The 17,181-nt window shown below is 35.6% G+C and overlaps 1 protein-coding gene across 4 annotated transcripts in view; it reads left to right on the top strand.

Moving 5' to 3' along the window:
* The window catches only part of hth (homothorax), a 329,596-nt gene that overhangs the window by 275,133 nt on the left and 37,282 nt on the right, over positions 1-17,181 (top strand). For all 4 annotated transcript variants that reach the window (XM_065366196.1, XM_065366195.1, XM_065366194.1 and 1 more), the window contains one exon: positions 5,825-5,901. In XM_065366196.1, the coding sequence (XP_065222268.1) occupies positions 5,825-5,901 (77 nt within the window). The remainder of the gene's footprint in view (positions 1-5,824; positions 5,902-17,181) is intronic.

The following is a 17,181-nucleotide window of genomic DNA, read 5'->3' as shown; positions in this document are numbered from 1 at the left end:
TTGATGTGATCTGATCTCTTGAATTGGTCTGATCAAACAGATTTTGAATTGATCTGATCGAAAAAATCTCAAATTAATCTGATCAAACTTATCTCGAATTGGTCTGATCGAACAAATCTTGAATAGGTCTGATCAGACAGATTTTGAATTGATCTGATCGAACTAATGTCAAATTGGTCTGATCAAACTGATCTCGAATTGATCTGATTGATCAAAATCTTGAATTGGTCTGATCAAACAGGTTTTGAATTGATCTGATCGAACAAATCTCAAATTAATCTGATTAAACTCATCTCGAATTGGTCTGATCGGACAAATCTTGAATAGGTCTGATCAGACAGATTTTGAATTGATCTGATCGAACTAATGTCAAATTGGTCTGATCAAACTGATCTCAAATTGATCTGATTGATAAAAATCTTGAATTGGTCTGATCAAACAGGTTTTGAATTGATCTGATCTCTTGCATTGGTCTGATCTCTTGAATTGGTCTGATCAAACAGATTTTGAATTGATCTGATCTGATCAAACAAATCTCAAACTAATGTGATCAAACTGATCTGGAGTTGATCTGACCGACCAAATCTCAAATTAATCTGACCAAACTGATCTCGAATTGATCTGATTGAACAAATCTTGAATTGATTTCATCAAACAAATCTCCAAATTATTTGATGAAATAAATCTCAAATTGATCAGATCGAACTAATCTTGAATTCATCTGATCATACAAATCTCAAATTAATCTGATAAAACTGATCTCGAATTGATCTGATTAAACTGATCATGAATTCATCTGATCAAACAAATCTTGAATTGATCAGATCGAACTAATCTTGAATTCATCTGATAAAACAAATCTGAAATTAATCTGAAGGAACTGATCTTGAATTGATCTGATTGACCAAATCTTAAATAAATCTGATTAAACTGATTTCGAATTTATCTGATCAAACAAATCTCGAATTGATCAGATCGAACTAATCTTGAATTGATCTAGTGAAACAGATGTTGGTATCATCTGATCACACAGATCTCGAATTAATCTGATCGAGCAAATCCTAAATTGATCAGGCCAAACAAATCTAAAATTGATCAAGTGAAACAGACTTTGAATTGATCTAATTAAAAAGATCTTGAATAATCTTGAATTGATCTGATCAAACCGATCTTGAAGTAGTCTGATCAAACATATCTCAACTGATCCGATCAAACTGATCTCAAATTGATCTGATCAAACTGATATCGAATTGATCCGATTGAAGAAACCTCAAATTGATTAAATAAAACAGGCTTCGAATTGATCTAATTAAAAAGATTTTGAATAATCTTAAATTGATCTACTGATCAAACCGATCTTGAATTCATCTGATCAAACAGGTCTCAATTGATCTGATCAAACAGATCTCAAATTGATCTGATCAAACAGATCTCAAATTGATCTGATTGAAGAAATCTCAAATTAATGTGATCGAACCAATCTTGAATTGATCTGATCAAACTAATCTTGAAGTGATCTGATCAAACTAATCTTGAATTCATCTGATCAAAAAGATCTCAATTGACCTGATCAAACAAATCTCAAACTGATCTGATTGAACAAATCTTGAATTGATCTGATCGAACAAATCTTGAATTCATCTCATGAAACAGATCTCTATTGATCTGATGAAACAAATCTCAAATTGATCACATTCGAACAAATCTTGAATCAATCTGATCAATCTGTTCTAAAAAAGTTGTATAAAATCTAATCAAACCATCGTCTTCCCGCACACTCTCGCTTCCAAAAAAATCAAACTTTCATTCGATTCAACGCTGTAAATAAATTGAAGCCGGCTCCTTTATGTGTACAATCCTGTCGTATACTAAAGAACCGAATCAAATCGCCGTGAAAATAATTTACCATACCTTTGAGGCTTAATTATCACTGCGAGAGAGTTATATATCTAGTACAAGAGGAGTAAAAGAAGGCGTGATAGCGCATTGTGCTCGACTCGATCGTGTATACGTTTCAATTATCGAATAATTGTAACCAAGCGCAGGCAGGCTTAAGGGGGCACATCTCACATCTCCTCAGCATCATCATCGCTCTGTTTGCGATAGGTATAGTAAATGGCCGGCATTAAACGGCGAGATTAGTTAACAATTGAGATATCACGATATCCATACGTCTTCGAGTCACACGTCATTGTTTAGTGACATGTCACGATTTTCAACTGCAGACTCTTGACGTACATTACATACATATATAGTCGCATCATTATAAGACAGATTCGCCTTCGCATTCGCGTTATGGCAATCATCGTTCTATACGTCCCATAGCACGAGCACATGGGCATGGGCACACACACCGGTATCGTTCATCGCGAATAGTATTCAACTCGCGAAGAGAATATCGTACATACGATAGCTGTCAGAAATAGGCGGTACGGAACCTCCTTTACCCGTAGGCACGGTTTTTAATATTCTCTCCTTATGTATACAACTGATATATACGTACAATTATCGCATCGACGACGACGACTGCGACTCCGACTCCGTCGCACCGCTTTATACCCTACCTATCCCAGCCAGAAAGCAAAACTGCCAGCATACGTTTGCAATTTTTGCTTAGTCAGTGTACGCCCATTAATGTTAATTTACTCTCTTTTGCCAGTTATAATACGCTTACGCCGCCCTCTCACACGTCTATATGTACTTTAGTGATATAGTATACAAATGAGTTTTGATAAGAGAAATTTTATTTTTTTTGAAACTTTTTTTTCTCGTTTTGAAAGCAATTAACTCAAAGTGATGCAAAAAAAATCATATAGAGTGAAAGTACGAGTAGACCTATCCTCAATTTGGTCCGGAAACGAAATTTATAAAATTCTACTATTCCTGGTAGGGAGAAAAGGTCGAGTTATGGACACAAGAGTGGTTTTAATCGATTGAAAACTGTCCTGTAACATTAACGAGTCCTAATGTCCAAATCTCCGCTCGATATCTGTCAAATGTGCTTAATGGATGTGTGATCCCTGTGGAATATCGAAATCGTTGCCAGCCTAAAAGTTGTGGCAATTCGTTCCGAAAAAATTATCGAACTAGGTAATTGTCTCCAAAGAATACCTATATACAGAAATTATTGTACGTGTTTTCAAAAAATGGCTCCGATGGTATGATTTTTTTTAGCAGGGAAGTAGACACAATTCGATATCAACTTTGATAAAAATTGTATTCAGCCCGTGGAGGTTTTTTTTCGTACCTAAAGTTGACAGCATCTAACCCCTCCCTCTCCCTTCTCCACATCAGTCTCTTTCGAGGTTCTGATATCCCAAATATGATTACAAACAGCACTTTAATTTTTCACTCAAAGAAGTTGTATTGGTATTGATCGACTACTGCCCCTTTCCCCTCTTCCCATTCTAATTTCTAGTTTCATAAACACCTGGAAAAATTTTGTGAAATGATTAATAAAATTCATCGTTGATGAAATTTGAAAATCCCCCCTTCCCCACCACCTTCTTTACTGTTTCATGCAAGATCTGGAGGAATTTGAAAAATTGGATGGGAAAATCTGGGAAATCCAGGAAAAATTATTTTTTGGAGAATTTTTTTTATTTCTATCATCGCTTCTCTCCAAAATCACGAATTTTTCATGATCTATCAAATATTCATGCTCATACACTTTGCGAAAAAGTTTATAAACATTTAAAAAAATAGTTTCTTGGAAGTGAGACGAAGGATCCTTCACTCACTTCAGTCCTTCTCAAAATTTGGTCTCAGAAATGATCCAGCATAAATTTCTTGAAATAAAGATTTTAAAATTTGATTTTACTGGCGCCCCTTCCCCCTCCCACCAATGATAATCAAAGTTTACATGAGAGGACTCAATTTGAAAAAAATGTCGAGAATTCGGCTAAAAAAATTATCAAAAGCCAAAATATCTTTCGTTATAAAAAGAAATTGAAAACATATATTTTTGCATCTAAGTATAATTATTTTTCTGTTACATTCGTTTTTGAAAAAAAAAATTATCAGAACTGATGACTTGGAAAAAAAACGGAACAAACTTGATTATTGAGTTGAAAAGAAAAACGAGTTGAACACTTTTGCAACTTTGACCAAATTGTGGCGAATTTTTAAACATTAAATTTGGATCCGAAATAAAGGAAAAAATGACCTAAGAAGCTCGAATTTGGCATGTACTATTTTTTTGACTTTCTTCCAACCCCCCCCCTCCCCCCTCCTTCCAAAAAGTTGACTATTTTGAGCAGGTTTGGAGCCTTCAGCAAATTTTTGATAATTCTTGAAAATCAAATTTGAGCACAGAAAGAAAAAAAAACGAGTTGAACACTTTGGCAACTTTGACCAAATTGTGGCAAATTCTTAAACATTAAATTTGGATTTGAAATAAGAAAAAAATGACCTAAGAAGCTCGAATTTGGCATGTACTATTTTTTTGACTTTCTTCCAACCCCCCAACCCCCTCCCCCAAAAAAGTTGATCATTTTGAGCAGGTTTGGAGCCTTCAGCAAATTTTTGATAATTCTTGAAAATCAAATTTGAGCACAGAAAGACTAAAAAAAAATCGAAATTTCAGAAAATTGATCTTAGAAAGCTGAAATTTAGATGTACAAATTTTTTGATCCTCTGAATCGATTGAAAACTGGTTCGAATCGTTTTGAGCAGTTTTGAAGCCTTCGGCAGATTTTTGATAATTGAAATTTCCACAAAATTTTATACTCAATACAGTTCGGAAGCTGAAATTCACCTTCTGACCTAATTTCAACATGTTGAGTCAACTGGAGATTGTTTCAAGCCGTTCTGAACCCTCTAGTCATATTTTGGAAATTCCAGATTTTCAAAAAGTGCCAAAAAAATCGTCCAAATGGACTTCAGAACGTACATATAAAAGTTGAAATACGAAAATGAAGTGAATTTAATTTAGCGACTTCATTGGGTAAAATTTTGTGCAAACTTCAATTTTCAAAAATCTGCTGGAGGCTCTAGATTCGCTCAAAATAGTTCGAAACCGTTTCTAATTGATTTGGGGGCTCAAAAATAGAGCACATGCCAAATTTCATCTCTAGGGGTCAATTTGGGGAAATTTTTTATTTTTTTCTCCATTTTAGGTCCAAATTTGATTTTCAAAAATTCATCAAAAATCAAAAAATGCAATTCGGCGCCTCAAATTATAGCTCGTGGTGTAGTTTTTCGTGTTTCCCCCCTCTACCCCTCTCCTCGTTGTTGCCCAGAGTCTTGATAAAATATTATTGCTGATGTATGAAAAGCCTCTATTTTAGTTTCAAAAAGTTTTTCAAAATTTTTCCAAATTTTGGCAGTCTGAAAAATTGATGGGGGTCTTTTTTGCGATCCCAATATCGCAAAATGAGACAGGGTGTCTCTATTCTCTCCTCCCTTCCTATCTTTTGAAATTTTCAATTTCGTAATTCTGTACCTATTCGTTTATTATTTCCTCATCTTGGACAATAAATTTTGGCTTTTTGAAAACGAACCATCGAGATATAAAACGCAGCTCTTCTTTCTTAAATTCAAATTGGTCGACAAATACCAATCAAATCTAATCCACTCGACTCGTTCAACTCGTTCAATACCTATAATAAGATAAATTCTCCCCAATCCAATATACCTTTACATATACTCACCAGTCTATAAAATAAAATAAGAAAATCTTATCAAATTTCCAGCAACAAACTCGAAGAAAATCTCCCTCACCTACTTATATACTCGGTTACTTGTACATATTTATAAAGATTTCTCGAATCCAATTTGCATTCGTTTTATATTTATCTTCATTTTATTTTTTATTTTTTTGCAGCATCCGTACCCATCAGAAGATCAAAAGAAACAGTTAGCGCAAGATACCGGACTAACGATACTGCAAGTCAATAATTGGTAAGTGTCGCCGACTCACTGTGAGCGGTGCTTTTTGCTCTTCTTTTAATTATTACCTATATGTACTTAAAGGCCTACCTACATAATTGTACGAAAACAACGAATCGAGTCCTATAAACTTATACAATTAAATATCTCTCGTTCGAGAGTTTGAAACAAATGAACGATAAATCATCTCGATCTGGTTGGCAAATTATGATCTCGTATGACATTTATAGGTGATCAATGACCTGGTATTTTATACTCGTATTATGAAGTACCTACCTGTACCTATAGCTTGATTGAAGAGGAAATCAGCATTGAGGTTTTTTTTTACCTTTTTGTATTATGGGTTCGTGACCTGGTCAGTGCATTTGCTGACGATGATTTGGATTATTTGTAAAGTGAAGATGAAATTATGGTGGTTGTATTTTTTGTACGTTGATGTAGAAAAAAAAAAGTCAGAAAGAGATAGAGAGATACCGAAATAGGCTCGATTGAAAATAATATTCGTTTAATTGCATCCTATAAATGGTACCGTTACCTGCTAAAAAAAAATTAGATACCAGAGTGTCTGCCATATCTTCACATGTGGTACGATTACTCGACTAATTGATAATAATAATACGGAAATGCATTCGAAGTTTGAATTATGCGGGCTTGTATGACTGCGAGTGACTTGTAAATGAAGATTTCAAACCTGCTAGACGACTGCGAATTAGTTTAGGATATTCTCCAATACCATAGGCAGGTTATTAGCTCGTGTTTGCAAATACCTATCTATACATACCTAGGTTTAATTTGATGAAAAATAGTACCACCTTCGTCTTCTTCGATCACCTGTTCTGCATTTTCTCGGCTGGAAATATTATGTTAATCGACTCCGGAGTCCGGAGGGGCTTTATGGGTTCTGTTGTGGGTTCTCGACTGAATTTTGTGGCGTGATTATTCTTACGTATATTTTCAAGTACGTTTATATATCTGTCGGCCAAAAATGAGTCGAGTGGTACGAGCAGGAGCACAGCTGAGGAGTGATCGTCGATGAGCCAGCACATGGCACTTTTCACGTGGTAACCATAACCACCTAGAGTACCATAGGTACATATACTTGCCGAGTAATATTATTTAATAATAGTTTATTGGGGGTTTTTTTTATTTTTTATAACGAGGTTATAACGTTTTAATTATCATATTATATTTTTTTACTTGTTCGACTTCTCCATTCGGAACCATACGTCGGTCGTCGGTTTTTTTACAGCTGAGTCATGCTCAGCATTGTATCCACATCTATCTCGTCTTGAAAAGAGAGTTCCCTCAAAAAAATAGTACCTCGAATCATCATCATCTTTGTACATCTACTCTATATAGGTACCAAAAAGATGAAAATTTCAACCACTTATAGTCTCGAAGCAAAAAAATACGACCGTTTAACAACCAACCAGCGTTTAATTCATCTGTGTGGATGAAATTAATCGGCATTCCGCCGCCAGAAGTCATTGTTCGCGGGATACTGCGCTGCGTCTCGGTTGGGGGTGAAAAATCGTATTGTTGGAATGCGGAATGTTTGTACAAGTACGAACAATAAATCTACAATCGTTTGCTCGCTTTCGTGTACCTAGCATCGGAAATATTTCTTCAGCCCTTGTACAAGGCTCTATAATAATGTAGTGGGTGGCAAAGTACACATCGAGGTGTCCCTCCGATTATGAAATCCTCCGAAAGCTTTCATAAATTCTTCTCCATGTCATGCAATGGTGATGTTGACTGGTGGAAAACAAGGGTGTTGAAAAAATAGGTGAGCAAATTGGCTGGCTGGCTATGGCCCTGTATATGTGCAGGGTGCAGTATGCGTTTATTTTTAGGGTCCATATTTTTTGGATACCACTAAAACTATATTCTATTCGCTGTTGAGTTGCGGTAGCCTGCGATTTATTCCTGTACGATTGTCAAGTTTTTGCCACCCTTCGACACGCCGACGAACGGACGAAGAGAAGGTTTTTCAACAAATCTCGCATCTTTTTTTCGCATTTCTATTCTATTTCGTATTTCTCTTCTTTTGATATGTTTGCGCTTTCGAATGCTAGGTACTACAAATAATAGCGTGATTCATCTTATATGCCTGCTCTCTAATGTATGGAGAACTCTCGGTAGCCGCGATCGTCCCTCCTTTCTGTACACTTGTTTGGTACTACATATACTGCCACTTAGTCGTTGTTATTATTTCCTTTTTATGGTAATTGATGTAGTGGTTAGTTGGTTAATGGTTACCCCCCCCCCCCCCAAAAAAAAAGAATGGGAGATTTTTGGAAAATAATATGATAGGACGATCTTGGTGTAGTTTAAAATTGAGGGTCAAAAGGGATTCATTTTTTGGGAAATTTTTCTAAAGGTGTTTGTTGGAATTTTTTAGAGTATGAAGCTTACTAAATTGGTGATGTTCAAGTTCATGTAGAGAGGAGGGGGGAGTTACGATTAGACTATCTTAAAGGAAAGTTGATTTTTAGAGGTATTTTTCTCCCCTTATTTTCTATTGGAATACAGCAGGTTTTTCTTCCGAAGGATTTGTTATGCTGGGAAGGGGAGAAGTAGAGGTATGCTGTAAAAAATCTATAAAATTAATCCGGCAGTTCTCAAAATCAAATTTTTTAAAAATATTAAAATTTTAAACATTTTTTAAATTTTTTACAAAAATTTTATTTTTGAAATTGACGATTTTTCAAATTAAGTTGTTGGAAAAATAAAAATTAAAAATTTTTAAAGCATGAATTTTTCCAAAAAAAAATTCAGTTTCGAAATTTTGATGAAAATTAATTTTAGGTGCCTGAAAATTTCCTCAGAGGTGATTCAGATTTATTTTTGGTGGGGGAGAATAGAAGGGGAGGGGGGCTCAAGAACAAGAATATCGAATGAAAATTTAAAATACTTACGAGGATAATAAAAACTCAGAAAAATGAAGCATAATTTTGAAATTTGAAAAATGATAATTCAGTGCAAAAAATTAAATAGGTAACATTTAAAAAAATTGATTTAGGTAGTTATTTTTTTGGGGTATTTATCTCATGACAGAATTTTTCTGTTCTTGAAATTTTTCAAAAATTTCAGCTCCATCGAAGAGAAGGCAAAAGCTATAGGAAATTAACGATTTGAAAAAGTAAAGCAATATTATTTTTGGCGGGAAAATTTGATTTTTATGACTCTATAAAAAGTAGAAAATTGGTTCGAACGAATCAACTACAAAAACTTTTGAAATTCATGATTTAAAACAGCAATAGTTTTTGATGTGACAAGTCAATTTTTCTACTCTTATTTTTTGATTTTGGTTTTTGTTTTTCAAATTCGAGAGATATTCGATATTTTTCAAGCAGAGGTAATAAGTAAGTCAAGGTCAAGATGGGGTGGCCGTGAGGGGGGGGGGTAATTTGATTGGAGTGAAACGAGGGCGAAAGTGTTTGAAAAATGAAAATTCATCGTTCAAGAAGCAAAAGAAAATTATTTTTGGTGTTCAAAAATTATCAAAGTTTTGACTAATTTCACTCAACTTATTGAAGTAATTCTTTCCCCCCTCCCCCTCGCACCACCATCGAATTTCTCAAAATCTTGGAGTTTTGTATGATTAGAAGTACGAATTTTGATTCCTCCCCCCCCCATCACCACAAAATGGATTTATTTTTCCAAATTTTAGCAATAAAATCAAAACTTATGATTTTTTTTTGGAAAAATTGCTGAATTTGAGAATTTTTACAATTTATTTGGACTTGAAAAAAATTTATCATGTTTTACTTTGAAAATGTCAAAGTTTTTCAAACCTAAATAAAAAATTTATTTTGAACTTATCAAATCAATTTACCTACTCCAAAAATTTCTGAAAAAATAAAAAATTTGAATGAAATGTTTTCGAAATTGAACAGCTGTTTTTGAAATTCAACCCATCAAGTTATATTTAACTGTTGAAAATTCTAAAATTTTCTTTCGATAACTTTTTTCAAAATTGTGAGAAAAGTTTTTGAAATTTGTAAAAAAATAAAACAAAACCAAAAACGTGAAATATTTTTGGAAAAATTTCGAAAATTGTTCATTTTTTAAATAGGATTGGAAGTTTTTATTATAATTGGCAGGTACAGATGAAATCTTTTCGTTTGATTTTCGAAAGTTGACCTCGTCGATTTAATTTTTGGAAGAGGAGGTAGAGGGAGGGGAGGGAGAAGGGGAGAGGAGAGGAGAGGGCGAATTAAGCCTTTGATTTTTCGAAAATTTCGCCAAAACGTAGTAAAAAAGCAGTGATTTTTATTTTTCAAAAAAAAAAAAAACAAAAAAAAAAACATGTAAACTTTGAAAAGTTTTATCATAAAAAATAAAGGAGAAAAATAATGCAAATTGAATCGAATTTCAAAAAACCAAATTTTCTGATTTCTAATTTTTATTTTCGAATTTTCGAAATTTGGTGGGGTATTAATTTTGAAATAACCAAAGTTCTAAAAAACAACCCCAATTTTCTCAAAATTTGTTTTTTTCTCAATATCGAAAAATGTGAAAAATAATTTTTTAAAATTATGCATTCGAAAGCTTTATTATAAAATTCATGAAAAAACCTTCAGTATTCCTGTCAAAATATGTTGTTTGAAAAATCGATTATTTACATGACGAGTCTGTGGAAATAACCCGGGTAAGGGGGGGGGGTTGAGGGGTTGAGCATCGCTCAGAAACAATTCGAAAACACGAGCTGGAAACTAAAGTGGAAATAATTTTGAAATATTTTGAAAATTTTTCAAGTTGATTCAGCCAAATGCGAATTTTTTGAAAATTATAGCATTATAAAAAATGATTATTTTGAGACAGAATAGAAGTTGGAGATTTTTTGCTGCGAAATCTGAGGATGTTTTAAACAATTTTCAACTCCTTGAAGCATGCAAATTCAACTCGAAGAAAAATGCAAAGATCTATTCAGATAATTTTCTGCGAAATATATGCCAGAAAAATAAAACATTTAATATCTACGCGTTTATTTGACAAATGAGCCCTAAAAAAAAAAACAAGGCTGATTTGTTGGAGTGTGATGAAAAATCATTCACTCGAATAGTCGAACAGTTTCTGCAAGATTAGGATAAGTGCAGACTGGAATAATTGATTGGGTAAATATGGCTATTTCTTGAAGTAGGTACATAGAATGAATCGAGGAAACTTAGGCTGAAAAAAAACTCTCGCTTAAAAAAATACTGCCAGAAAATTTCCAAGCTTTTCGAGAAAAGTTTTTGGGCGAACTGTAGGTACCTATAATACACGAACGTATCGCAGGCTGTGAAAAAGAGAGAGCTATATTATAGCTGAGCATACAGCACAACGATGAGAAAAAGGTATAGTGTAATATAAAATTCGGGAGCCTGCGCGGGCCAGCTTTTAATCACCCCTCGGCATTATTTCGCCGTCGATATAGAAACTTGTATACGCGCGCTGGTTGTAAAACAAAAACAAAATGGCGCCCCTCTTGATGAATGGTTGTAATTACTGTTCGGGTTCGTTCTAATTACCTTCCACTGCTCTGCTATACTCGTAGCTGTGCTCGCGTTGCCGTTGCCTTCACTTCGCTTTCGCATTTGCCATTCTACACCTTTTTATAGTACGGTGCGCGTCGTTCTTTCTGTTGGGCGCAACGGTATGGCATCGGCATGGCACCACGATGACGAGTGCGGTTGGCAAGAGGGCGGAAAACGCTACTATACGGGTATTAAAATTACACTACGAGAGAGAAAGCGCAAAGCAGCGAGCCAACAGCCGCGAACTTTCCAACAGAAGCGAGATGCGAAATGGAAACTTGACGGGGGTCGGGCGCGGGGGTGGGGGGCGAGTTGCGAAAAACCCAAGTTACACTGACGGCAGCAGCAAGAGCAATGGTGGTGCAGATTTGGACGAAAGCGAAGTGAAACAGGGCATGGGGAGGTTTTCATATCATCTCGTCGGAATGCAATTAAAATTTCCGTGAAACGGAGCGACGTTTTCAGAAGGGAAATATTCCAACAATTTAAGATCCGTTTTACGCGCCGAATGCCACCATCTAAAGCTAACGTCCGAATTGAATTTATTTTTTTTTTATACCGTTGTATATAGTAGTACCCGTGCCCGGGTTTGCCATCTCGACTGTATCGTGCCTGGGCCTGGGATCTGCTTGGATTCGCGTTTTTTTGTTGCACGTTCGCCTAGGATGCAGGGTACCGAGCTTATGTACGTGCTTCGTGATATTTTTTTTACTCCTGCAGGAGGTTCGAGTTGAGGAATTTGTGTAATTTTGACCTATTTTGCCAGTACTTATCTATCTGTTTTTAGATTACTGAATAGAGATGAGAAGGAGAAGGAATGCCTCGAATTTGGAATAAAATTTTACATCGAGTCATTTGAAAGAGAAGGTTGCACAGAAGAAGGAAAATAATTGAAATTGCTGCTTAAAATTTTGATTTTTTTCAAGCCCATTCATGGTCAAGAGCAATTTCCCGCGAAAATAAGGGTTGAAATTCGAAAAACTGAGATCAGATTCGAATTCAGCACCCTCGAAAACCTAACAATCGATATGTATCATGATTTTCATCATTTTTGCAAAATTAACCCCCCATAACCCCTCACCCCTTATTTTAAACCTCCAAAGTTCGCAAAATGGCAGAAAAAGTTCAATTTTCACAGAAATTCAAGTTACTTGCTCCAATTACAAAAAATCAATTTTCTGACTCCCAAATTGTTTTTTTGTCACTTTTTCACAATTAGGGGTAGTTTTTTCGCAAATACGGGTTGAAATTCGAAAAATTGAGGCCAGATTTGAATTCAGCACCCTCGAAAACCTAGCAATCGATATGCATGACGATTTTTATCATTTATACAAAAACTACCCCTTACAACCCCTCGTGCTCCAATTCAACCCCTTAAAAATTCTCAAAATAAGGTAAAAACTTCAAATTTCACAGAAATTTGTGTCAATTGTTTCAAGTATCAAAAATCAATTTTTTTACTCTTAAATTGGATTTTTGGACAATTTTTGGCATTTAGGGGTAGTTTTTCGCAATTAAGGGTTGTAATTTGAAAAACCTAGGTCAGATTTGAATTCAGCACCCTCGAAAACCTAACAATCGATATACATGACGATTTTCACCATTTTTTTCAAAAACCACCCCTTACAGCCCTCATCCCTGGTTTAAAGCCCTTGAAAATTCTCAAAATGCAAAAAAATAACGTTTTTCTCAAAAAATTCGCGTTTTTCATCTTAATTATCAAAAAGCAATTTTCTGAGTCAAAAATTGTTTTTTGGCATTTTTTTGAATGTAGGGGTAGTTTTTCACAATTAAGGGTTGAAAATGAAAAAAATGATGAAAAATCGTGTCGTATATCGATTGTATGGTTTTCGAAGGTCCTGATTTCGATTCCGGGGTTATTTTTTTGTTTAAGTGAAATGTTCTACCGTTGAAGAGCTTTTCAACCTAACTTGCTGCTTTTTTTTGGTAAATTTTCCCACCAGTTATCATCCTAATGCTTTGAACTTTGCGTTGACCAACGTTTTGCCTCATCAATAGCGTTGTTTGAAAACTGATTTCCACTTCCCCAAGGATACGAGCGTAACTCAATCTTAAGCTGGCATAATTACTCAATCCGGCGGCGAAATGAATCCCAACAGGGACGCCATGATACACTACGATTTGATAGCAATCGAATAAAGTCACGTGGGCGTAGTGGTCTGAAAAGTGAGGAATGGGGTACGCGGAAGAGTGAGATAAGGGTATATAAAATTCGCCGGCTCGAAAATTAGCTAATAATTTAAATCCCTCGCGGATGGCGAAAGCAACGCGATGGCGTTGGTGTGTGTATGTGTGTGAGGAGACGGACGTGGCGCACGCGAGAAAACAACGAAATTACTAAACATAATCGAAAGGGTTAAATAGTGGTCATATATAATTCATAATATAATTGCGTGATGGCGCGAAGAGCCGAAGGATCGAGGGCGATCCCCTCGATGTGGGATAGGAAATCGTTTACTTGTGTATCTGTGTGAGTTGCTTTATACTATGAAAGCTCTGCAACACATGACGATTAGACGAAGAAAAACAATTGTCGCTAATTACACGTATCATTCGTAAGGATTTAAGGGTATCGAGTTATTGGAACTTGGGAACTGTTGATATTCCTATATATCTGGGGATGGAGAGATCTCGAATGTATTCTGAAGCTGAGGTAGCACAGCCTTGTTTCGTGCAAGTTACCCCTTTCGTTTCGTTTGTAGCTTATATTATGTTGCTATATACGGTTTAAGCTAATTGCTTGATGTACTTCCAGCCTTCGCTTCGTCCAAAGTGTTGTTATTTTATCCTCGAATTGTGTACGTTGCGCTGTTTTTCGGAGATGTCTGTGTATTAAGCTGGAGCTCCTGCTGCAGTGCAGCGCCTGGCATATTCGTATCGTATACACAGCGTAACGAGTGATTTATTATTAATCAAGCATCTCCGCCGAGAATAAACGCAACATCAGATGCTACTAGCTCATTTATTATTTGGCCGACGTTGTTGGTGTAGTATTTTCTGCTACATAGAGATATATTCGTTTGCCATATTATACTCGTGTACATCCCTCTTTGCTCAGGGATCCGTTTAATTTTCCCATATTCGGCGTTAATTTTCCAATTACCCGTATAAAGCTAGTTAAAAATTTATGAAAATTGCTCCTCGCTACACAACGACGCGGAAGAGAATAAACTACACGTTCGCGAGGCGAGAGAGAAGAAGAAAAAAAATATAGAACGAAGGAGGTGGAGAGCAAGTCGAAGGGATGGACGAAAAAATATGCAGTATAAGAAAAACATCAGGCAGGCGAATAAGACACAACACGCATAAATACAAATTAGCTCGCGAATAACGCCTCGTCGCCGCGCGATAAGAAACGGAAAAAATATAAAGTTGAAGACAATTTTAAGCTAATATACAGTAACGATAATAGCGAATAAAAGAAAACGAGGCATTTGCTCGCGTTGTGAACTCTCATGGGAAACGTGGAAGATGTTGCCGCCGAAATGCACGATGTCGCGGAGCGAGACGAAATCGTAAATGATGATGACACTTCATTTTTTACCCAAAATGATAAAAACGGGGAATTTTTTTTCCACCGACGAGGCGAGCGAGGGTTGCTAAAAAAAATACGACTAGAGCGGTGCACAGCCCGAGCGAGTAACTAACGAAAGAACGAAAACATTAAAAAAAATCAACAATAAAGACGCGATGTGGAATATTGTCGAAGAAAAACTCCTCCGACATCGTCGCCTCCTTATACTATTAGTCGATCGAATAAAGACGCGCTTGTTGCAAGGTCATCATGAAACACTTTTTTTTCTTAACGATACCCGGTTATGATAGCTGACACCCTTTTTTTCCTCACTGCCAATTTGTGTAAAATGAGATACGACTCGAACTCCCCCGTATGTGTGTGATGATGGTGTGTGCTTTTCAGCGACGACGACGACGACGACGACGACGACGAGTTCACCTATAAAAAAGTATACCCGACCTTAGGGTAGTCGTTAAGTTCTAGCTGCTTTTTTTCATTTTATAATAATTCATTTCGTACCTAAAATGCGAAGGGTTTATGTGCCCTATTCGTTGTACTGGAATTTATTTTTTTCATGATAAATTTTCCCACTTGTTTTGGCTTACGTCTGGAGTTTTATTAATTGATGATAAGTTGTAGTTTGGTTTTTAAAAAGGCAGTAAGAGTAGAAAACTTACATTTTCCATCGATTTTTGCTCCTGAACCGAAGAACATCTCACCTGGACGAAAAAATGACTCCAGAATCGTGATCAGCACCATCGAAAACCATACAATCGATATACAACACGACTTTTTATCAATTTTCCAAATTTCATCCCTTAATTACAAAAAACTACCCCTAAATGCCAAAAATTGTTCTAAACACCAATTTATGAGTTGAAAAACTTATTTTTGATAATTGGAACCGATCACACGAATTTCAGTAAAAATTGAAGTTTCTATGTAATTTTGAGAATTTTAAAAAGGGTTGAAATAGAGGATGAGGGGTTGTAAGGGGTTGTTTTTGTAAAAATGATAAAAATCGTTATGCATATCGATTGTTACATTATCAAGGGTGCCGAATTTGAATTTTACCTCAGTTTTTCAAATTTCAACCCTTAACTGCAAAAAACCACCCCTAAATGCCAAAAATTGACCTTAGAACCTATTTAGGAGTTGAAAAATTGATTTTTGATAAGTGAAACAAATTACAAAAATTTCAGTGAAAAATGAAATATGAAATGCTTTTTGTGTCATTTTTCAGCTATTAGGGGTAGTTTTTCACTGATAAGGGTTGAAATTAGGATAACTTTCATTTTTATTTGTGTTTTTTGTTTCTATCATCAAATATTGATTTCATGCCTCATGAACAGTTTTTAGCCCAATTCAAACAATTAGGGGTGGTTTTTCACGCTTAAGGGTTGAAATTTGAAAAATTGATGAAAAATCGTGTGACATATCGATTGTATGGTTTTCGATGGTGCTGATCACGATTCCGAGGTTATTTCTTCATTTAAGGGTGTTGTTCTCTGATTACGAGGCAAACACGTCCGAATGCAGCAAGTTTTGAGCTCTTATCACCCTTCTAAGCCAACTTCTCGACTCAAACTGTTGACTGGAGTAATTTTGGTATCACTAGTGCACAAAAACAACCCCTTGAACAACGCAATGAAGAAAATATAAACAACGGCGTGTTACACACATGACTCGAGAAATGATCCATAAAGAATGGAAACCTTTGACAGTATAATTTTGATACAATTTAAATAACAGGTTAGTCTCATCGCGCATCGGGTATATTAGTGTGAAAGGCGAAAGACGACGAGGAAAAAGGCAAACGGCGGCGCATTCGCTTCCCCTATTTTAATGTTAGTTTATTTTTATACCCAAAGGCGGCTTATTTTCTCTGTTTTATATAAACGAGTAGGCATCATCACACGCGTCATTTAAAATTTTATGCATACTACGGTGCGTGTATGAAAGGCGTTAACGAATGTATATGCCATTTTGGTGCCATATTTCGCAAGCATATGAATAGCAATAGCGTATAAGCGGCGGTGTTTTTTTTTTCACGTTTCATCATTTATCGACATTATTATTATTAAAGGGGGCTCGGCTGTTTTATATTTATTTTTTTACGATCTAATGAATGTTTACTGTGTATGTATGGTGGGGGTTTCGATATATAGCGTATGCACGTGGTCACGGTAATCCGAGTCAGGTTCGCGTATTTGTGCGATTTTCACCTGCATT

This window comes from Planococcus citri, chromosome 5 (assembly GCF_950023065.1).
Source record: "Planococcus citri chromosome 5, ihPlaCitr1.1, whole genome shotgun sequence".
Lineage (NCBI taxonomy): Eukaryota > Metazoa > Arthropoda > Insecta > Hemiptera > Pseudococcidae > Planococcus > Planococcus citri.
This window is presented reverse-complemented; position numbering and strand designations above follow the sequence as displayed.